Source organism: Octopus sinensis, linkage group LG2 (genome assembly GCF_006345805.1).
Source record: "Octopus sinensis linkage group LG2, ASM634580v1, whole genome shotgun sequence".
NCBI classification, from domain to species: Eukaryota; Metazoa; Mollusca; class Cephalopoda; order Octopoda; family Octopodidae; genus Octopus; species Octopus sinensis.
Genome location: NC_042998.1, coordinates 10,254,296 through 10,277,774, shown reverse-complemented (window position 1 = coordinate 10,277,774; position 23,479 = coordinate 10,254,296). Strand labels below are relative to the sequence as shown.

Sequence of the window (23,479 nt, the reverse complement as noted above, 5' to 3'; positions counted from 1 at the left end):
CATTCAGTTTTCTGCATGTTCTGTATTTGCTCTCTGACTGGGTTTTATCAGTTATTGTCTTTATTGAGTTGAATCATGTGGCTTATTCCTGAAACTGATTCAGTTTCTCATTTCAGGTTCCTGTCAGCCACAGCCAGAGTTCTTTACTTCCAGCATCCTCAGTTTGCTGCATGAATTGGCTGTGTAATTTCTTCTCTTTCCAGCCATTAGTCCTATAGCCCTCCTTTCTGTTCTTGAATTCTTCTACTGTTTCTGTGGCTTTTCGGATATTTCTAGCTGCAGATGATATTCTTTCTTCACTCTGTACAACATAGTTTCTCAAACTCAATTTCACAGTATTGATGGTGTCTTCTGCATTTAACAAATCTGTGTCTCCTTCCCTTCTTGGTGAGTAGAGCTTGTCAATATTACATTATGCATTGTGAACAGCTTCTTAGTTCTGTCCAATTCCCGTAGCTTGTATTTGCCCACTTTAGAAAAGGAGCAAGATCTTTCAACAGTAGCATGGGACACATATTGTCTTGTAACTAATTCTTCTTTTGTACTCTTTAGAGCAGTGCTTTTCAAACTTTTTGCTGGAGCGAAACCCCAAGGAAACATTCCACTGGCTCGAGGAACCCCTGTGCAATAATTTAATAGTCTTATGCACACATATCTGCACAGGAGAATTAAAAATTACTGCCGATTTTAGCAGTTTTGTAACTTCTTGCGGAACCCCTGGACTGTACTGGCGGAACCCTGGTTGAAAACCACTGCTTTAGAGACTTTATTTGTTGTTTCTTTTTGCATTACCTTATCACCCTTTAGCATCCCTAGATACTTGTTTCCCTTGTTATTTCTCAGCAATCTAATATGATCTTGTATCTTTATAGTATCAGATTTAACCCTTTTAGCCTTTAGATTCCTCTGTCAAATGAAATGCTTATTTATTCACATTGTTTTGAATTAATCATACATTCTCTTGTGATTTTGAGATTCCTATGATATGACTTTATTTTTAGAATGATATTGTTGAGTAGGTGTGAAAGGTCAGATCTGGTTGGTTTGAACATAAAACAGGTAGAATACTTTGGCTGGATTTGTCCATTTTAAAACTGTCAACCTCTCTTTATAATTAAAACTGCACACTTATCCACCTTGCTAAATATTCTTACTACTTGGACCAGAGAATGTAGATCATCTTCATTTTTAGTGTATAGTTTGAGGGCATTCATAGATAGCAAATAGTTTATTTTAACTTTGGTTTTTAGCAAAAGAAAGATCTGGATTTTCTCAGTATACTTGTCTGAGGAATTAATCCAGTCATGAAAAGCAATGGAAGAATGAGTATTCCTGAAATGTTTCCTTCTATATTTTCACACTCCCTAACAAATCATGTTTGCATTTTAGTTCTGTTTCCCATGATTTCATTGCTTTCTATAAAACAAAACAAAAAATCTATTATTATTATTATTATTGGCTTGATGGATTGAGAGTTAAGTATCTGGTTAAGGACAACCCATAATATATTTCTTTACTGCCCAGAAGGGACTAAACATAGAGGGGACAAACAAGGACAGTCTGAAGGGATTGAGTTGATTATATCGCCCCCAGTGCGAAACTGGTACTTAATATATCGACCCTGAAAGGATGAAAGGCAAAGTTGACCTCGGTGGAATTTGAACTCAGAACGTAACAACAGACAAAATACTGCTAAGCATTTCGCCCGGCGTGCTAACCCATAATAGAAATATCCTTCAGTTGGTGGATATGGCTCTTTGTATCTGATACCCTTAATTTATGATAAAACAGTTGAATTTTATGGAACTAAAAATGTTTTGTTTTAATAGATAACATAAAATCTTTAAATAGTGGAATATATTTTATGCAGTGAGGATAAAATAAATTTTGTTGAGAGTAGAACCCTTCAATGGGCTCTGCCTGATATTCTAAAGTTGTCTTTTTCGTTTTGGTATAAAAATTCCATTGATTGGCCACTTAACCTGTAATATAGACACATGTGTGAAGATACATTTCCCCATGCCAAAGAGCAGAAACAGTATATGGCTTATGAGCTACCCACAAGGAAAATATATTCCCAGCTACACACTGGCATAAAGTTCTCATTTGTTAAGAGATCTATCTCTCAAATTTGGTAGAAAAATAAAATTTTTAAAAATACCAAGAAAGAAAGTAAAATTGCTTAGTAGAAGAGTAATGATTGAGTTGTCTTCTTATTGGTGCATTGCCAAGAGTTCAAATCCTGATACAATAGTATGTCCTTGTGCTCCTAAGCAAAGCACATCATTACTCCAGTTCTCTCTGCCTAGTTAACTGGAAATTGAGAACGTAAACATTTCTAAGTCAAAACATTAGAAAGATTACCTAACTGTAAAGGAAAAATACAAACAAAAAAAATAAAGAGAGAGAGGGGGGAGAAACATTAGCTCGTACAGTTTTTGTTAATTAACGGAAACTCTTTAACCTTATCTTCCCATTTAATGTCTATTTTTATATTTGTTTTGTGTGTATGCTTCCGTCTATTACCAAAGTGACTTGGCTAAGTAACTGTGTGGCATTGATGCTAATTGCAGGGAGAGAAAGAGAACCAGATTAGATGATTCGTTTGTATCTAGCTTGTGTCTACCCTGCCTTTCATTTGTCTAGGGTCAGTGAAATAGGTATTAGTAAGATACTATCATTCATTCATTCAATAAATATAATCTATCTCCTTACAAAATGGCTTTGTACTCAATCAAAATAATTCATTATTACAATATACATACATGCATGTATATATATATATAGGGCGGTGAGCTGGCAGAAATGTTAGCGTGCTGGGCGAAATGCTTAGTGGTATTTCGTCTGCCGTTACGTTTCTGAGTTCAAATTCCGCCGAGGTCGACTTTGCCTTTCATCCTTTCAGGGTTGATAAATAAAGTACCAGTTACGCACTTGGGTCGATATAATTGACTTAATCACTTTGTCTGTCTTTGTCCCCTCTATGTTTAGCCCCTTGTGGGCAATAAAGAAATATATATATATTGTGATAACAGATAATTTTGATTGAGTATAAGCCACACACACGTGTATATATGCATCATATATATTATACATATGTATGTATATAAATATATATGTATGAATTTAGTTTTTTATATATATATAAACACGTATGTATAAAAATACATGCATACACCAGCATATGTATACATGTGTGTGTGTGTGTGTGTGTCCTGCAACCTCAAAAGTTGGAAGAGAGAGCCACAGCAGTTGACTGGAGAACTGCAGCTAAGACACTGAATGCTGGTAGGTGTTGTATTTCTTCAAAGAGCTGTCCTGGGCAGCAGCACATCTCACTATGATAAGGTACAAGGAAAAGACACGATGCTACTTATTCAGACTGAAGAGTGCACATCTGTTGCCAAGGAGCAAGCCTGGAAATGTGCTTTGATGTGGCACCAGGCTGCACATGCACACACACCAAGATTCTTTGAGTTTCAATCTATCAAATTTCACTAACAATGCATTGATCAGTTTGTGGTTATTGTTGAAGACATCAGCTGACAGTGCCTGTGTTGTAGGCAGACACTCTGAACCCTGAAATTTCCAAAACAAACTTTACCAAACAGCTGTGCCTGCACCTGTCTGTTTATTGTTGTAGTTTATTAATATAAAGAAATTTAAATGTAAAACAATTAAAAAAATAAGCTATGTTCTTCCTTTCACAGTATTCGAAACTGCATGCTAATTTTTCTAAAGATATTGTTTATAAATGAGGAATTTATATAATTATAGTGCTTTAGTACCTCTGTAATATCATCTCGATATGAGTAAGACAGTTGAAAAAATGTGTGTGTGCGCATGCACACATCTTGTGTGTCAGACAAACAATTAGATTGAAAAAGAAAGTAGAGTTGACGTAAGCTAGAGAGAGATCAAAGAGAAACTGAAGGAGGAAGAGTTTCATGTCCTAAACTGAAATTTCTGTACCTTGTTCTTACACTCTTCAACCACTCTTATCACTATCAGTCTTTCACATCCCCTTCCTTGAATTTTCACTGTTTTCCCCTGGGCGTCCACTGGGCCTAGGATCTTTTCCTTCATGCATTACTCTGGGACAATTTTGGATTTGTGTGCAAATTTTGGGGGAAATGGTTGAGAATTGGTGGCATTGTTTTCAACATTATCATTCATCATTATCATCATTGTCATCACTTTGTCCTTTATTTACGCTGATATGGGTTGGATGGATTGCCAGTATCTAGTAAGCTGCAGGTTTGCATTGAGTTTCAGTGTCAGCTTTGATATGGTTCTACAGATGGATTCTCTTCCTATTGCCAACCGCTTTCAATGTGTGTGTGTATATAATGGTTCATTATTTACATTATTTACATTTGACAGATATTTATCCTCATCTTGTTAGTCGTTAACACGTTTCGGCTGATATACCCTCCAACCTTCATCAGGTATCTTGGGGAAATTTCGAACTTGGGTTCTCATTCCTAAGGTATTTTTCGATGTTGTTGTTGTTATTATTATTATTATTATTATTATTCAGGTCACTGCCTGGAGTCGAACTCGGAATCTTGGGGTTAGTAGCCCGCGCTCTTAACCACTACGCCATATGTCCATTGGCCTCAATATTTAATTTTTTTTAAACTTAGAAACCTGACGAAGGCTGGAGGGTATATCTGCCAAAACGCCTCTGGCTAAATCACTGGTTATGGAGACATAAACAAACCAACACCAGTTATTAAGCAATGGTGGGGGACAAATGTGTGCACACACACACACACACATATATATACAACAGGTTTCTTTCATTTTTCATCTACAAAATTCATTCACAAGTCTTTGGTCAGCCCAGTGCATAGTAAAAATGCCATGATGTAGGATTGAGCCTGGAGCCATGTGGTTGAGAAGCAAACTTCCTACCACACAGCCACTTTTGCATTCTGTGCTTTTATTCGTTGTATAACATTCTTTGTTTATGTAAATGAACTTTTATATAATTCTATATTTGATTTATGTCTTACTTTTTTTCTTTGCAGGAGATCACCCGTTACAATGCTGGCTTGTCGGTGCCTTTGTGGCCACAGTGTGGCACGGTAACTATGTTTTTCTTGCTACAAACATTTCTATAACTCTGAGCACCTTTTCAAACTCCACCCGTCTAACACCCGTGGACATATTTACAAAGTAAGAAAACAGCACAGCTCCCATGACTTCAGGAAACATTTTTTCACGCTGAGTGTTGCTGAAGCATGGAACAAACTGCCGGCATCAGTTGTTAGTTGTCGGAGCACTGCATCCTTCAAAACTTCCATGCTTTCTGAGATTCGCCAACACTACACCTGATTTTCTCCCCTCCATACACACGCAAGCATGTATCTGACTCATACATTGTTCGCTTTCCAGACATTTGTACATTACTGCATGTACTTTATATGCACTTTCTGACAAGTTGTGGTGCACCTGAGCACTGTATACAATAATTTCATTATTATTATATATTCTGTCCAGTTGTAAAATATTGAATTTAACATTTACCTGAACAGATGGCAGAATTGTCTGAATGTTAGATTCAGCTCCTATTGGATTCAAATTTGACAATCTCTTCATTCTTCTTGCTAGTACACTTCAGTACTCTTTCTTTGTCTCATGTTCACATCATGTTGCCTTTGTTGTTGTCTAGCCCAAGTCACTCATGATTGAGAAAACTTATAGTCAAAGGCATTCCAACCATGAGCAACCCAACTTTTTATTTCCTTGTGCAGGGAACTTTGGACCTTGTTATCCAATGTTTCTTTTTACTAAAAGAGTCAGCTATGATTTAAGGGAGACTTCACTGCTATTTATAGCAGATCAAGCAACCACAAAGAGGCACCATCATTGACTCCAGTGGCAGGTACCTACCGAGTGTTCAGGCTAAATTTGATAGTTTGTACAAAAGGGAAAGAAAACAATATTCCATCCAAAAATGAAAGTATTTTTTAAAAACTCAAAAAGTATCGACTAGATTATGGCTGGGAGATAACATCTTATACAAAGTAGCTACCCTCAGCTTCCACCACAGCCTCAAAATGGTCCCAGAACCTGGAGCATGCGTTCCTCACTGTGTCCCTGGGAAGATCTTTGAACACCTTGATCCCAGCCACAAGCTTAGCCTTGGTGTTTCAGGCAGAGTTTGAGTTTTTCTCGGTTGTGCCCCATTCATAGTAATCTATGGCATTACAATTGGGAGAATTAGGAGGCCAGAAATTGGGACTGGTGAAGTTGTAGAAATGTTTTGACAACTACTTTCTGATTCTTTCTGGAGGTATGGCTAGGAGAAAAATCCTGCTACCACACATATGGCCTACCAGCAGCAACCCTCTCCGGTCAAGGTTTGACCACAGTCTCCTCCAACCAGCAGTTTCACATAGCCATCTAAATTGAGCGTAAGGCCCTGTTCAACGGCACAGATAGGCATGATGTCCAGGCCATGACTTACAGCCTTTACAGTGTTCACATAGCATTAAGCGGCACTGTGATACCCTGCACAAATCATGACGGGTAATTGTTTCCAATATTCAGATGGCTTCTAGTCCTCCATGTCAGTTAACTTGCTCTCAACTACAACTTTAATCTTTATGTTCTCCATTGCTGTTGACTGTTCACCAAATACATCAAGCTGTCCTTGAAAAAAGAAAAGGAAACATAAAAATCATCAAATTTAGCTCTAACACCCTCTATTACCAAACACTGAAGTGCCTAACAATATGTATCAGACAATCTGGTACCTAGTTCTGTTACTTCACGACCTATTGATTTAGGGTGGTGGTGGCAGCAGCAGCAGTGGTGGTTGAGGGGTATTTAGCTGCTATTTGTAGCAAATCAAATACCTAAACGGTTGCTCCCTTATTGGCTTGGATCAAGAAAAATGGATGTGGTTGTTGTTCAGTTTGACCAACTGTAGTCTTTGCGGAAACAAAGTGGATATTCCTGATAGATATATTTCTGAGGAAGAAAGATTTGACAAAAAAACTTTGTATAGATTGGTAGCAGTGTGGTGGGGAGGAACAGACTTGTAGGGGTAACAATAGGAGGCATGTGTGCATTGTAGGGTTGTGGAATCAGTTCACAAAACCATGATCTCCAACTCTGGATCACCAGTATATAATACCACTAACTCTGATTCGTGTGGTAAGTAGCTTGCTAACCAATCACATGGTTCCGGGTTCAGTCCCACTGCGTGGCATCTTGGGCAAGTGTCTTCTGCTATAGCCCCGGGCCGACCAATGCGTTGTGAGTGGATTTGGTAGACGGAAACTGAAAGAAGCCTGTCGTATATATGTATATATATATATATGTGTGTGTGTGTCTGTGTTTGTCCCCCTAGCATTGCCTGACAACCGATGCTGGTGTGTTTACGTCCCCGTCACTTAGCGGTTCGGCAAAAGAGACCGATAGAATAAGTACTGGACTTACAAAGAATAAGTCCCGGGGTCGATTTGCTCGACTAAAGGCGGTGCTCCAGCATGGCCGCAGTCAAATGACTGAAACAAGTAAAAGAGTATATTTCTTCTGTAATCCAGGGTACACCATATCTGGAAAAGAAAAAAGGGGTAGATGATCATATCCTGAATGCTTTTTACCATTGGTCTTATTAACCAGTATTGATCTTGGGTTACAGTACTAACAGCTAACTTTAGGACCACTTTAATATGATTTCATTGCCATTCCTCCAGCTTCAGTCTTTTTTTTTTCTTTCTTTTTTTGGTAATTCTCACCTTTATCAATGTAATCATGTCAAAAGTGTCAAAACATGTCTCTTCTATTGTGGGATATTTTTCCTGATGTTCACCTTTCTCTTATCATTTACATTTCTACTTGTACAAATTCTCTCTCTCTCTCTCTCCCTCTCTCTCTCTCTCTCTCTCTCTCTCACACACACACACACACACAAAATATCTATTTATTGTTAACCTCCTATACTGTAACTGTTGTCCCTGTAGACTTTGGCTTGCAGACATAAAATATGACGAGCATTGTGTCTGGGTTGCTGACCTACAAAGGTCACAGGCAATGCCTTTAAGAAACAGTTCTACAAAATTTACAAACATTTTTGATTTCTGTTGTAATTATGTGTTTGCTTAAATATTTATTTTGTTAGATATGTATTTCCAATCTATTAATAACCTAGCTATTATTATTTAGTATCAGAAGTAGTAAAAGTACCAGACAGCATTTAGTATCAGTCCTCCAATAAAGAATTATAAATATATCTGGGTGTAGGGAAGAAGGGTAGCAGAAATGGAAAATTGCCACCATTATCTATTCACTTCAACCTGCACTTTCAACAGGCACCAGACTTTCAGTATTCAGTTATAGCAGTGGCTCTTAACTATTTTTTACCTATGGACCCCTTCGATTCCTATTTTACTTGGGTGGACCCTCATAACAATTCCATCTATAAAAATCCTATTGTAGTTTTATAATTATTATTAGGAATTGTATAAGAAGCATTGTTAGAATATTGTGTGTATTGTAATAGTAGTATAAGCAATTTATTGCATAATTCTTAACAACAAGATCTTCTATGGACTCCCAAAGGTCTTATGGACCCTAGTTGAGAACCACTGAGTCTCCTGGAGTTGACCTTGTTTTTTAGGAAGTGATAAAATTACTACCAGTTATTTACTGGAATTATTTGATGCCAGCGCCGCCTCGACTGGCTTCCGTGCCGGTGGAACGTAAAAAGCACCATCCGAATCATGGCCGATGCCAGTGCCACCTCGACTGGCTTCCGTGCCGGTGGCACGTAAAAAGCACCATCCGAATCGTGGCCGATGCCAGTGCCGCCTCGACTGGCTTCTGTGCCGGTGGCACGTAAAAAGCACCATCCGAATCGTGGCCGATGCCAGTGCCGCCTCGACCGGCTTCCGTGCCGGTGGCACGTAAAATGCACCAATCCGACCGTGGCTGTTGCCAGCCTTGCCTGGCACCTGTGCAGGTGGCACGTAAAAAACACCCACTACACTCACGGAGTGGTTGGCGTTAGGAAGGGCATCCAGCTGTAGAAACACTGCCAGATAAGACTGGAGCCTGGTGCAGCCTTCTGGCTTCCCAGATCCCCAGTCGAACCGTCCAAACCATGCTAGCATGGAAAGCAGACGTTAAACGATGATGGTGATGATGATGATATATAAACATGTATACATATATATATGTATGTGTGGTTGGCGTTAGGAAGGGCATCCAACTGTAGAAACACTGCCAGATAAGACTGGAGCCTGGTGCAGCCTTCTGGCTTCCCAGATCCCCAGTCGAACCGTCCAACCCATGATAGCGTGGAGAACGGACGTTAAACGATGATGATAATGATGATTTAAATAATAATACCCTTTCCTGCAAATTTGCATCTGCTTGTGAAATAAAGATTATGTTTGTCATTTATTTGAAATTACTAATTTTCGTTTTTAATTCAACCATTTTCAGACGGTGCTTGAAGCTACATTCTTTAGTACATTACAGAAGGCAACCAAAGCTACAAATTTCTGTTTCCTCTTTCCATGATAATCATCAACGCAAAACTCAAAATGCAAGACTTTATCTACCCACATTATATTTTAAATCAAAGTATCTTATATGCAGCTTTGATTTATATTCCCAAAGCAATCCAAATAATATATTATATAGGTGTATTCAAAGCAGCATTTCAAAATCAAAGGAAGAATCTAAAATTGAACAGACTGTGAAAGCCCTAAAAGAGCAGGCTGCAGAGGCTGAATTAAAAGCCTCTAATGAGAAGCTATTTGGAAGTGAACCTGAGAAATCAATTACTCAACCGAAAAAGAAATTATGGATCCGTGTAGTTGATGAGGTTAAACACTACTATCATGGTTTCCGACTGATGTTCATTGATATTAAAATTAGCATCCGGCTTTTATGGAAACTTCTTAAAGGAACAACTCTATCAAGGCGAGAACACAAACAGGTAAGTTCTTGGTTTTTCTTTCATCCCTTTTAACTGCCCCCCCCCACCTGTAACTGCCATGTATTCGATGACACAAACTTTCTGTTTTAAAATGATTTTTTTTTGTGATGTTCCAAACATCAGTTTAATAATGACAAAGTTATTTCCCTAAATTCTTCATTATTTCAAAATTAAATGAAACAAAGGCAGTTTTTATTCACAAAAAAATCATTTATATAGGCGCAGGAGTGGCTGTGTGGTAAGTAGCTTGTTTACCAACCACATGGTTCCGGGTTCAGTCCCACTGCGTGGCACCTTGGGCAAGTGTCTTCTACTATAGCCTTGGGCCGACCAAAGCCTTGTGAGTGGATTTGGTAGACGGAAACTGAAAGAAGCCCGTCATATATATATATATATGCGTGTATGTGTTTGTGTGTCTGTGTTTGTCCCACTAGCATTGCATGACAACCGATGCTGGTGTGTTTATGTCCCTGTTACTTAGCAGTTCAGCAAAAAGAGACCGATAGAATAAGTACTGGGCTTACAAAGAATAAGTCTCGGGGTCGATTTGCTCGACTAAAGGCGGTGCTCCAGCATGGCCGCAGTCAAATGACTGAAACAAGTAAAAGAGTAAAAGAGAGAGTAAAGAGTATATATCTCTTATTATAAAAGGCAGATTTTATCTGCCTCCCTTTGTCTCTTATAGAAATCTACAATATAGGATTTCTTCAATTACAATTTACCTAGCACTTTTAAGAGTAGAATACATCGGGTCGTGCCAGGTCCGGTTTTTAAAATTTCAACCCCAATTAAGCAAAATTTAGAGAAAACTCACATTGTGGTGTGTAAGTGAAGTGCTTTTCTTAGTGTGGGCTACAGCACACACACACGCACACACACACAAACGGAGCGAACTGCTTCACTGATGCTATCACCCTAATTTCTCCCACTTTCTCTTTGCAAGTGTACCTTAAACCACTACTCAAAAAAAAGACAACACAGCAAACAGAAACAAATAAATACATAACGATTTACTCCTCACACAATTTCTTCAATTAGAGTTTACCTATGATTTTTCAAAGTACTTCCATTCGGTCATGGCATACAAAATTTCTTTCAATTTCACCCCCATTTCAGAAAAAATTCGAGAAAACTAAATATTTTACCATTTCACTCTTTCACTCTGCATTCCCACTTCCTCTTTACACACATAGACTCGCAAATATATAAATAAAATTGTAAGCTAACGTGTGTGTGTGTGTGCGTGTGTGACACGCGAACTTCAAAAGAACTTCGCACGCTATCTATCTGGTTTGCCATTCCTCACACACACGCATACACATACATATATGACAGTGACAAACACAAACGTTTCAAACAACTACATACAAACACTCAAACACACACACACGTGTGTGTTTGTTATTAGTAAAAAAGGCGCCAAACACAACTCACTTCTCATTCGAACACATTTGCAAAAACACACCGACGGTCGGATTGCCATAACAATACAGAAAAGGTAAATTGGTTTTTAATTTACTTTCTGTCGTTAAATTTTGGTAGTATTAATTGGCGAGCGTACTTCTGTTGTCAATTGTTGACAGAAAGAAATTGTAAGCTAATAAGGTGTGTGTGTGTGTGTAGGAAGTGAAGGATAAAAATATTGCAAGAAGTGGACAGATGTACATATATACATCCATACATACATGTGTGTGTGTGTCTATGTATGTGTATTAATGTGTGTGTGTTATCTCTATATAAAGCTGAAGTTGTCTGTGTGCGCCACGTTTGGTAACCTTCAACTAACACTATCTCCTCCGAGACCCTGCGGCGCAAGTTGACCAAAATTGAGAGTATGATAGAAGAAGGGTTGCTCTTCCTTCAGTAGAACATAAAATTCAAATCGGACCATGTTAACACCAAAAATTATTTACATCAAACAGCTGCTTTTTTCTATGAAAATCCCTATTTTTTTTTACGATTTTTTCACTGCTGTGTCGCCACTTTTCGGTATATTTCAACCAGAAAAATGTTCACAAAATTTTTACTTTTCAAAATTACAATTCCAGCGGGTCGAAACAAACCCGAGCAACGCCGGGCGATACTGCTAGTATAGAATATAAATGGCAAAATGTCTGTGTGTGTGTGTCCTTTATACAAATCCACAATTTTTCAGTTAGAGGGCTCGCACTTTCTATGGTCATTCAAAACTGTCCAAGGGTGGTCGTGCACATCTTTATATTTCCCCAGTCACCCCATAAAGCCATTAAAAAAATCAATAAAAGTGACTTTTTTGTGAATTTTCTATCCAAAACCCAATCAAAATGCCCGAAACTTGATACACCAATTGAATGCCAGCTAGCTGTATGTGACTGGTTGGAGATTTGGACAGTACTTGCGTGTATGTGCGCACGCATGTAGCTGTATATGCATGCACTTGCAATATGTGCTAGTATGGTAATAAAATGGTTAACTCATTCATTTATAGTGCAACTCATTAGGAATTCTCTTGTACTCTTGCTTTTCATAGATGTTTCTGAGATTTTCTCCACCAGTTCTGGCGGTGGGGGGGGGGGGTTTCCAGCTACAGGTTTATGGTAATGACTACAAATACCTATAAATCTATGTTGCCCTTGCTGATTTTTTATTATTCTCAGTTTGTCACAAGACTTTATCTTTTGTTAATGTAACTGAACTATTCTGTACAGTCACTATTTGACACTCCCAGACGTTACAACAGAAAATACATTCCTAATCTAAAGTAATCATTAGAGGATAATTAAGGTCTTTCTTGATGTTTGTGCTGCTTATACAACAGCTTTTTGAAGGGTATAATTTATTCATCTATCAGTTATCATCACAATAATTGACAAGTACAGTACCTTATGTTTTGTGACCAATTTAGATGGGTCTGTGACATAGTTTTGATTTCTAGATGGTAGCATTTCACTGTATATAGGTGTCCAGTCTACCTCTTGTAAAATGGATGAACATACAAATTTTAGCTCTCTTAAAATTGGCAACCTCGTGTAAGAAACAGGTCTAAATTCCAGTTTATCATTAGTGATCACCATCATCATTAGTAGTTTTGAATTACTAACTTTTTAACAGTTTTATTAAAAAATTGACTTAGAATAAGGATGGAAAATATAAAAATTGTTTCATAGAAAATATAAATATTTGTTTCATACTCTACCAAAATATAATATCAATATAAAATCGTTATATTCATGTTGCTAGTGATTCAAATGAAAGATGTGAAATATGATAATGTGTTTGCAAATTAATGTAGTAGTTTAATAAGATGCCAAAAAAAAACATTGGCCAAGAGTAAACAGTTATAAAAGAAAAAAACTTCAGAAAGTAAACATAAGCAAAGGCTTAATATCAACAGGCAAATTAAAAATGCTGATGAATTGCCTGAGGTTGTGATTAAGAAAGCCATCACTTCAATTACACATTCCACAAAATTACCACTGTACAGATTTGAGGTGGGTGGGGGTTGACAACTGAAATGTATACTGAGGATGAGGCACTACCACCACCTCTATCATTACTGTGTATGTTCTGCAAACAACTTGCACATGGCTTACAGCCATATCACGTTGAAAGCACCAGTTCTCGTCTGATCACCGAAGTTAAGCAACATCGAGCCTAGTTAGAACTTAGATGGGTGACCGCTTTGGAAACCTAGGTGCTGTAAGCATTCCAGTAAACGGCGGTGCATCAGCATGGCCGCAGCTCTAAGCTGAAACCAGAGAGAAAAAAAAATGCAAATGCTATCTGTTGAAAGCTCTGCATACCAGAAGCCAGCAAGTGTATGGGGTCATCAGGATAGAATGCGTGCCGTTTCGGGGCCTACCTCTCGACAGCATCAATGCGCTCACACACACCCTCACTGATATGAGACCCTGCTTGCTAGATCAACTTGTTATCAAATAAAGCTCAATATTCTTCTAGCCATCACTTATCGTCTCTTTTTAACCAAATCCAGTGGCTAGCCTTTTCCACCACAGTTTGGATATCAGTCATGGTGGTATTTACTTTACGATGAGTTAGGTCTAACGATAACAACAGTCACCTCACACTGTGTCCAACAAATCCTCTACATCCAACTTTGATTGGAAAATGCTCTGTTTTCCGGTCTGTGTTTTCACATTCCTCAATGAGGTTTACCTAACGGTCAGTCTTTCAAGCCCAAGCGGCATCCATGTTATCTTCATGAGGAACCATTATCTTGTCTGGATTCACAACTTTCTTCCTTTCACGCCATATTAAAATATCTAGTTTTTTTTTTGTAACTGGGATGGGAAACAGTCCCTGGCACTCTGGTAAATCTGCAGCCACCTCCCAATAGCCGTTCCACTTTTCATTGCTCACAGGAAGTTTCTTCTTGAAATGGATCTGCTGTCCTAAGCACACGAAGGTAATGAAATCTCTAGTTGGTACTTTCAACGGGTTTCTTTTTCATTGTTGTTGAGATCAATTTGGTTCTTTATAGCATTGAAGATAACCTTAAGGACCAGGTTGTGTCTCCATGTTTTCATTGCTAGTGAACAGCTGGAAAGAATATGTTTCAGTGTTCCAACCTTTCCGCACTTGCATATATCATTCTCTGAGATGTTCCATCTTACTAGATTTGCAGGTGATGGCAAGACATCATAGGATGAACGAATCAGAAGACTTAGCCGAGATGTGGTCCACTTCCATATCTCATTCCAACTTATTTTTCCTTCAACATATTCCTCCTATCTCCTCATCTGTCCTTGTTGAGTGCATTGGATCAAATGAAGCTCTCTTCTCTCTGCTTCCCTTGTTTTTATGCTGTTGATTTCATCTCAATCGAAGGAGAGGGGCTTTCTCCGTCCGAGTTGTGGATCCGTGGAATAAGCTGCCGGACGAGATAGTGAAGATGCCGACGACCGCTTAGTTCAAAGTCTCCCTTGACCACAAATGGCCTGAACTCTTTACATGAATACCACCCTGTACTTAACTCCATGTCCCCCTACTTGGCCTTGCTTTTTGCTTTTTGAGCCCAAAAATTAACTAACTAACTAACTAACAGATCTGTTGCTCTGCATCATATTTGCAAATGGTTCTGCCCCAAAACCAAGTCCCCTCCAATGAATATGCGTTACACCCACCATATCTCGGTGTGTAAGAGAAGACAGAATGTCATGAGTCTCTGCTTCTACTTTCCACTTCCTGGCTGTTTTCACATCTGGTGGATTACGCCTGATTTCCATGTCCTTTGACTCTCTCAGCATCATCACCAGTCATACCTTCCCTAGTTTATAAATTTCAACTATTGATGCCAGTGGTAATTGCAATGAGCCTCTTTTACGATAAAGAACTGAACTGTTCAATATCCAAGGTAGGCTTAGCCACTTTCTAATGAACACATTACATTTTTGCTTAATGATTTGAACTTGTAACAGTGCTACCTCGTATATTAAAAGTGGCCACAAAAGTCGCAGATACAAGCCATATTTACCTGGTAACTTTGAGTTATCAATCGCCAATAATCCAACCTTGGCTTGTTTCATAATTTCCATCCCGCAACTCCTATCTGACAATGTTCCAGCGTATACTCACCCTAAACTATTGACAGGTTCTTCTTTGACTGTTGGAATGCTTTCTTCAGCTATTTGAAACTTCTTTTTGCACTCCCTCAAATATCAGACTACACAACTTTTTTGCTCTAAATCGCATCCTTGACCACTTCAGAAGCTCATCTAGTCTCAAGTGGGCACTCTGCATGATTTGCTTGTCTGTTGATAGAAGTGTCACGTCATCGATGAAGGCCATCTTAGGCGATTTGTTTCGAAAAATCCATGGCTTTCAAAATCATCTCTATCATCTAGGATATCGGCCTAAACTGTTTTATAATCTTTTCATTGGCCCCCTTTGGCAGGTATATGCCTTCTGCCTTATACCAGTCCTCTACTAAAGTCTCTTTGCACCACAGCTGTTGGGATAGGACAAAGAGCTTCTTTCACAGACGATTGCAATATTTGTATACTTTATACGAGATGCCATCACTTCCTGGGGCAGCACGAGGCCCAGTTTTTCATCTTCCGCAGCACATTTCTATTGCTTTCTTAAGCTGGTCTTTTCTTTTCTCAACTGTTTCATTTTCCTGATCCTCCTGCTAATCAGATACTATCTTTCACTCCTAATAATTCCCTTCCTGTATCATATATTGCGCTTGTTAAGTTTCCCAGTTCCTCCACTGTAGATCCTGTCATTTTATAAAGAGCTCAACATTCCTTGTTTTCAAACTCTTTATATTTTCCTCTCTCATTAGCAGCAGGCCACAGAACCCTCGGGTTTCTCTGTGTACTATCTGATGCACCAGTTTCATAGTTTGCAGTTTCCTGTTGGGAAGAGGTCTTTGCTGTAGCATTTATCGATCCGTTGTCCTTTGAGTCCGGAGATGATTTGCCATGTCTTTTATGATCAGATGATCCACACTGGGCTGTCCTCTTCTTACAAGTCTTTCCTTGATGTATCTTTGATCCTCTCTTGGTTGCAAAGGTCCTACAGCACAGTTTGCATCCAAAGTTGTTTGCGTTTCTTTCGCTGTTCAAAGGAATTGCCATATTCATGTCCAAGGTCATTTCCATGTTAACTGGTTTGATTGATTCTCAACTCCCCCCTCTCGGTCAGTCATGGGGCTGTCATTCTCATGTAGTGGATTTGTTGGACACAGTGTGCCGGTGGCACTTAAAAAGTACCCACTACACTCGCGGAGTGGTTGGCGTTAGGAAGGGCATCCAGCTGTAGAAACTCTGCCAGATCAGACTGGAGCCTGGTGCAGCCCCTGGCTTCCCAGACCCCGGTCGAACCGTCCAACCCGTGCTAGCGCGGAAAACGGACGTTAAACGATGATGATGATGATGATGAGTGTGAGGTGACTGTTGTTATCGGTGTGTAAGAGAAGACAGAATGTCATCAGTCTCTGCTTGTATCTCCTTTTCAATTGGGAGGGGAACTCTACCAAAGATACCAAAGAGCCAGTTGATGGTTCTTAAACTGGGCAATGGACTAAGCTTGCCATCAAAAAGATGGGGGGCAATCTTACGGTTCTAGTATATTTTACGTCAAATGACCATATGTATTTGTTTATATATGATCGTCGATTTCCGTAAAAAAGTATTATTGTTTTAGATATGGGGTTGGGGGAAAATGGGATGTTTGGGGTTAGATCCTATTTCCCCCCCCAATTCCATATGTAAAAGAACCCTAACCCCAAAGATCCCATCTCCCCCAACCCCATATGTAAAAAAATAAGTTTTTCACGGAAATCAACGATCATATATAAACAAATACACGTGGTCATTTGACGTAAAATATACTAGAACCGTAAGATTGCCAGATGGGGATTTAACAGATGCATACTGAGCAAGCGACCCAGTGATATATTATTCCAAACTCCATCGCTATTATATTAACAACCATTTTGCTATGTTTTCTTTAGTATTCCTTCTCTAGTACTGTACTTCACCAATCATGTTTCTTTGTCATCTCCTTTGCAGCATTCAGCTTCTTGAGGTCAGTCTTCACTACTTTGTCTCGTGTCTTCCTCAAATTCCATCTTCACATTGAGTGCTCAGCATTTCTTTATACAACCAACATTCTCCATGTGCATCATATATCTGTAACCAACCTTTTCCTCTGGCACACTACATCTAATTCGTCTTCTATCTAGCTTTTCTCTCAACTCATTTATGCTTCATCATTCATACACACAAGCATTACACATGCAGTAGAATGCACTTGTTTCATTTCTTTCCAGCTGTAGCAAATCTTCCACATTCAATGCCCATGTCTCATCTCCACGCAGCATCACACTTTGCACACAAGCAAGTACAATTTGTCCTTCACTCTCAGAAACTCTTTGTTGCTAGTAAAGGTTATAGTTCTCTGAATTTTTTCCACTCTGCTCTAACTCTACTATCTTTTCAATACATTCCCCACCTACACTGTTAATTACAACATCTAAGTAGCAGAAGCTATTAATTACATTTTGTGAGCTTTCCCAGAATTTGATGCAATTTCTTCTGCATGTGTCTTTATTGCTAATTACTCCTTCACACTTGCTGCATATAAGGTCTAATTTTTCTATTAGATTGTCAGTAATTCCACTATATCTCTTATTTCTCCATAGTTTACTCTGTTTAGAATTTCTGCCTACTACTTTTTCTGCAAATCAAGTACAGCCATTTCCCTGGTGGCAGCAAAAGCCTGTCTTTACTAAAACTTCAGTGTTTTAATTCCAAGATTTGCTTGGTGTCTGGAATTTTATTCTCCAAATTTTCTACAGATTCACCTATAAAAAGTCATCAGCTTAGAGAAGTTCGTACTAATAGCCAGTCTTAATCTTCTCTGTTTTGGCCTACAAAAAACAAAAGAGGGTTGTGAACTCACCCTTGATGAATGTCTTCCTTCATGCTAAATCCATCACTGAACTCATCATTGACTCTTATTTCTCCATACTATCTGTGTACATGGCTTATATAGACCTCACAAACCTTTTTGTAGATTCCTGAGCAATCACCAGATAGAACAGGGGATTCTGTCAAAGGTCTTTACCAGGTTGATGAATACCATTAGAAAATTTGAATACCATTCATCAACACTGATGGAGGTGCAGCCCTAAGACTGCATCTTGAATACAGCATAAGGGATACATCCTCTAGACACAAAGCCAAAATCCATTTCATCCAGGTTAATTTTGTTCTTCATCAGTTATGCAATAACTCTTAATGTAACTTTCATAACCTGATCCAACGATTTAAAGCCATTCTCATTACCTTTCTCTTTAGTGCATTTTCTTTAGCAGTGAATGGTGAGACTTCATTGAGTATAACACCTGAGAATCACCTAATTAGCTAACTGAGTAACTGGCATGTGACCTACTTTGCTAGTGTTTTTCAGTACTTGAGTGACTGTCTCTCATAAACAAGCTACTTTCTCAGCCTTGATATATTTAATTGCACCTGCAACCATACTGCTGTTAACTTTAATGGCTGAGACAGACTGACTCTCTCCTATTCGTTCTTCTCTTGTAGTAACACAGGACATTTTCTTTTCAGTGCCAGTAAGAGCAAGTGTACCATTATACTCCTGTACTTACTTTTCCCCACACACATCTCAATTCTCTGTTGTATACAGCCTTGCAGTTTGAATCAGTTCATGACTTTCCCTATTTGCTGAGTATACTTAACATCTAGCTTCTCTTTTTAGCTACTTGATGTTGTTCTCTGTTGCCCTCTTTCCTTCCAGATTTTTCCACTTGCCACACTGGTCACTTAACTTTTATAGTGCAGGCTACAGTACTATATTGTACAACCATGTCCAATGTTCATCTGGCTGGAGCCTTGCACCAGTTACAAATCCAAATTGTTGCTTTCACAATATTAACTCATAGAAACACCCAGTTTCTATGTCCTTCATGTATCAGCCAGAACTTCTCTCAATCTATAACTAATAGGCAACTGTTTTAGTTTCCATATTTTCCTTCTTCAGACTCTGTCTGTGTGTGTGTATTTTATCCTTGGGTCTGTCTAGTTCTTATTCTAAGTATACTATTACTAGCCCAAGTTGGGTGCTGCATCCTTCACTATAGAAAGACTTGGCATTCACAACTTCTGTGTTTTCTCATTTTCAGATGAGTGAATGTTTACCTAGCTTCTATGTATGTTTGATTAATAGGTGATCAGGTGGTTAGCCTGTGTCTCGTGAAGTTAGTGCTGCAAATGGTTGGCTCATTTGCATTACCTAACTCCAAGTTGCCATAACTGTAGTTTTCATGTATGCTGGAGAAGCCTTCCTCATGTTGCTTAACATGTGCATTACCACCCATAATAAAGAGGTCACTGACATTCATTACAAAGGTAGCTGGCAGGAGGATCTCATAAAAGTAGTCCTTCTGTTCAATGTCCAGCCTTGGTTGTGGGACTTATGAAAAGATGAATGCTGCACTGATATTGCCCTTAACTGGTTTAATTATCCTATTGTGCATCCTAATTACCTCTATTATCTTATCAGTTTGTTTCTCTTCTCACAATAACACTACTCTCACCCATTCCACTCTTGTTACCCGCCCACAAGAATTTGTACCTTGCTTGTGATGAGTTTTACTGATGTTCCTTTCCATTTCATTTCATATCACACATCCATTTGTCTCCATTCCAGTATCTCCATAAAATCTTTTAACCTGCCGTTCTTGGTGTGTACAGTGATGGAGGTGCAGCCCTAAGGGTGTTGACTTGTTATGATGACAGAAGGACACACACACGTGTGCATGTGTGTGTGTGCATGTGTGTGTATGTATGTGTGTGTGTGTATGTGTCAGTCACTATATACAAGGTGTGTCAATTTTTTAAGGTTCTTTATATGAATTTAGAAATGCTATGAATAATGTTGAGTTTTATTTGTACAAATTTCTGGTGTTTTGTTGATATTATGACCCTGTGCATACATTCTGTGTTTAGCTGGTGATGCTGGATCCCTGTTAGCAGTTTCCGGCTCCTTTCAGACTCTGACAGCAAAGGCAACTTTCAGGAAACAAGGCATCTCTGTATCACTATGCTGTGCTTTTAAGGAAATGATTACAGTGTACCTTTTCATTTGCTGAGTCAATTTGATGTCTGACATCATTTACCTGAAAAGTAAGGTAAAAAAAATTAATTAGAAGAAAGGGTTCTTGAAAGAGATGTCCTCAAAAAAAACTGATGCATCCTATATATTGTGGCAAGTAATTTGTATTCACGTGATCGATGCCGGGCCTGTCTGACTGACTCCTGTGCCGGTGGCATGTAAAAAGCACCCACCACACTCCACACTCTCAGAGTGGTTGGCATTAGGAAGGGCATCCATCTGTAGAAACACTACCAGATCAGACTGGAGCCTGGTGCAGCTGCTGACTCTCCAGACCTCAATCGAACCGTCCAACCCATGCCAGCATGGAAAACGGTCGTTAATCGATGATGATGATGATGACGTAATCAGTAATATGTAATTTGATGCCCTCTGCCCAAACTTGAAATTGCTTGTTCCTTGATTATCTTATTAATATTCTTTCTTCCTACACAGCTGGTACGAACAACAGCAGATTTATTTAGACTTGTCCCTTTCCTGGTGTTTATTGTGGTTCCTTTCATGGAATTTCTGCTGCCAGTGGCTTTAAAACTTTTTCCTGAAATGTTGCCCAGCACTTTCACAGAAAAACATAAAGAGGTAAGTTCCAGTTACTGTTTTTATATTTTCCTCTTTTTATTTTATACCCAACTAGCAGTATCGCCCGGCGTTGCTCAGGTTTGTAAGGGAAATAACTATATAAACATTTTTAGAGAGTTACTTCCCTTATATAATAGCAAAAAATGCATTAAAAATGGGAAAAATTGATGGTAAATTTTTTTTTAAATCGTAGACTCATCGTAGACGCACGCTAATACCCAGAAGGGCTCGATATGAATCACGACTATAAGATAACCGGTTTTGGTTAAACTGCACCGCAAAATGTGGGAGTAGTTAGGAATCTAAATCGTAGGAGACAGACAGCACACAACCTCACTTTTATATATAAAGATTTTTAAATACTGACCTTGCTGGTTTGCCTTTTAAAAACTTCACATACCTGTATATAATTAGAGAAAATATGTTTTTTTTACAACTTCGTGTTATCTCCATCACTAACAACTCAACCATAAAATCTAATGATAGCTGTTGTTAGAAAATCTGAAGCAATTAGAATGGTATTCCTTGCCGAGGGCCTAGTCTTTATTCTTTAAAAATAGAACTTTTACTTTCAACAGAATTCTAGGAAACTCTAAATCTCAAGGCTGTTTAAGAGAAATGTAGTTTCGGTGTGGAGAAAAAGTTGATTGGAGTGTTGATTTCCATGATTTGTGAGTGGTGAAAGACTATGAGAGTGTCAGGATGCTGGAAGGTGAGTGCAAAGAGTGGGTTGTTTAGCTGGGAACAGTATAGTGGGCAATTTTAGAGATCATTGGTATGGTGTAACAGGGCTCCGGCCATATCCAGCCAAAATATTCTACCTATTTTATGTTCAAATTAGTCAGATATAGTCATTCATAGCTATCTTATTGTGTCATTTTAAAAATAAAGAATCACATCATTGAAATCTCAAAGCCATGAAATGATGCAAGATTAATTTTACATGGTGTGAATACATAAGCTTTACATTTTACAGAATAATCTGAATGCTAAAGGGTTAAAGAATGTTGGTGAGACAAATTTTGCCTTCAAGTCTAAATTGAGTATGTGTGCATTATTCCAGTGTGAAGTTATTTTGTGTAAGAAAAAAAGACATGTAAAATATTCTTAAAATGTAAATGAGCCCATAATTCTTATACCAGTACAAAATATAGAGTTCTTTGTTTGTTTCTTTGTTAATTTACACTGATAATGATGATGCACTATTTTTCCCATCTCAAACTGGTTTGGGGTTCAGTTGCATTATGCGATAATTTGAGTGTGTTCTATATTTAAGAGATGAGGTATTATGTACATTATTTACACTATTTACGGACAAATATCCGTCAAATGTAAATAGTGTAAATAATGAACTTGAGTATGTGTCCTCATTAGTTCCAGGTTGACCAGAGCTTTGCAAGTGGATTTGGTAGAAACTGAAAAGAGTCTGTAGTGTATGTGAGCGGGGGTGTGAGCATGCATGCCTTTTTGTCCTAACATCACGTGACGGTTGTAAACGAATTGTCATTATCACACACACGGTGGCCTTCACTTCCAATCCACAGAAATGTATCTGACCTTGGGGAAATATTACCTTACTTAGAAACAGGTGAGGGTTTGTGACAGGAAGGCCATCCAACCACAGAAAGTCTGCTTTAACAAATTTCATCTGATCTATACAAGTATAGAAATATAGATGTTAAAGTGATGATTTTATCCACTTTTCCATGCTTGCCTGGGTCAGACAGAATTTGTTAAGGTAGATTTTTTAATGTCCAGATGCCCTTCCTGTCTCCAATCCTCACCTATTTCCTGGTAATTAATTTTTCTCCATGGCCAGACATTTTTTTCACAGAAGAATGGAAATCAGGGATTTTACTTGTATGACAATGAGTCCATTTATAACTATCCTGTAAGCACACACTCACACACACACACAATAGGCTTCTTTCAGTTTTCATCTACTAAATTCACTCACAAAGATTTGATTGCCTTGAAGCTATACTAGACACTTGCCCAAGGTGCCACGCAATGGGGCTGAACCCAAAACCATGTGGTTGTGAACTTCTTGATTAAACAGCCATGTCTGCAAGACATTCTATCCAATACTCTGATAACTTTATCAATTCTCTACTTTATATTCTGCTACACTTCTATAACTTTTGCACATATTAAGAAATTATAAGGCATATACTATACATGATATTAAAATGTCTGAGACAGTGAAGCGTAGACTAAAAAGTTTTGATGTTTAGCTATAAGCTTTTATATTTTAATTTCAAATCCAGCAAGAAAGGAATTTATTTTTATTTATCA

At 38.4% G+C, this 23,479-nt stretch overlaps 1 protein-coding gene and 1 non-coding gene across 8 annotated transcripts in view; both read left to right on the top strand.

The window, feature by feature from the left end:
- Nucleotides 1-23,479, top strand: part of LOC115224313 (mitochondrial proton/calcium exchanger protein) — a 106,239-nt gene that overhangs the window by 58,521 nt on the left and 24,239 nt on the right. For 6 of the 7 annotated variants that reach the window (XM_029795172.2, XM_036511572.1, XM_036511559.1 and 3 more), the window contains 3 exons: nt 5,034-5,090; nt 9,463-9,961; nt 21,041-21,184. In XM_029795172.2, the coding sequence (XP_029651032.1) occupies nt 5,050-5,090; nt 9,463-9,961; nt 21,041-21,184 (684 nt within the window). In that variant the 5' untranslated portion in view covers nt 5,034-5,049. Of the gene's footprint in view, nt 1-116; nt 388-5,033; nt 5,091-9,462; nt 9,962-21,040; nt 21,185-23,479 lie in introns of all 7 variants that reach the window. The other variant, XM_036511575.1, reaches the window with a different exon arrangement.
- On the top strand, nt 13,528-13,646 carry LOC115208869. The gene has a single exon (XR_003881301.1). It is a non-coding gene; the product is annotated as a 5S ribosomal RNA (ribosomal RNA).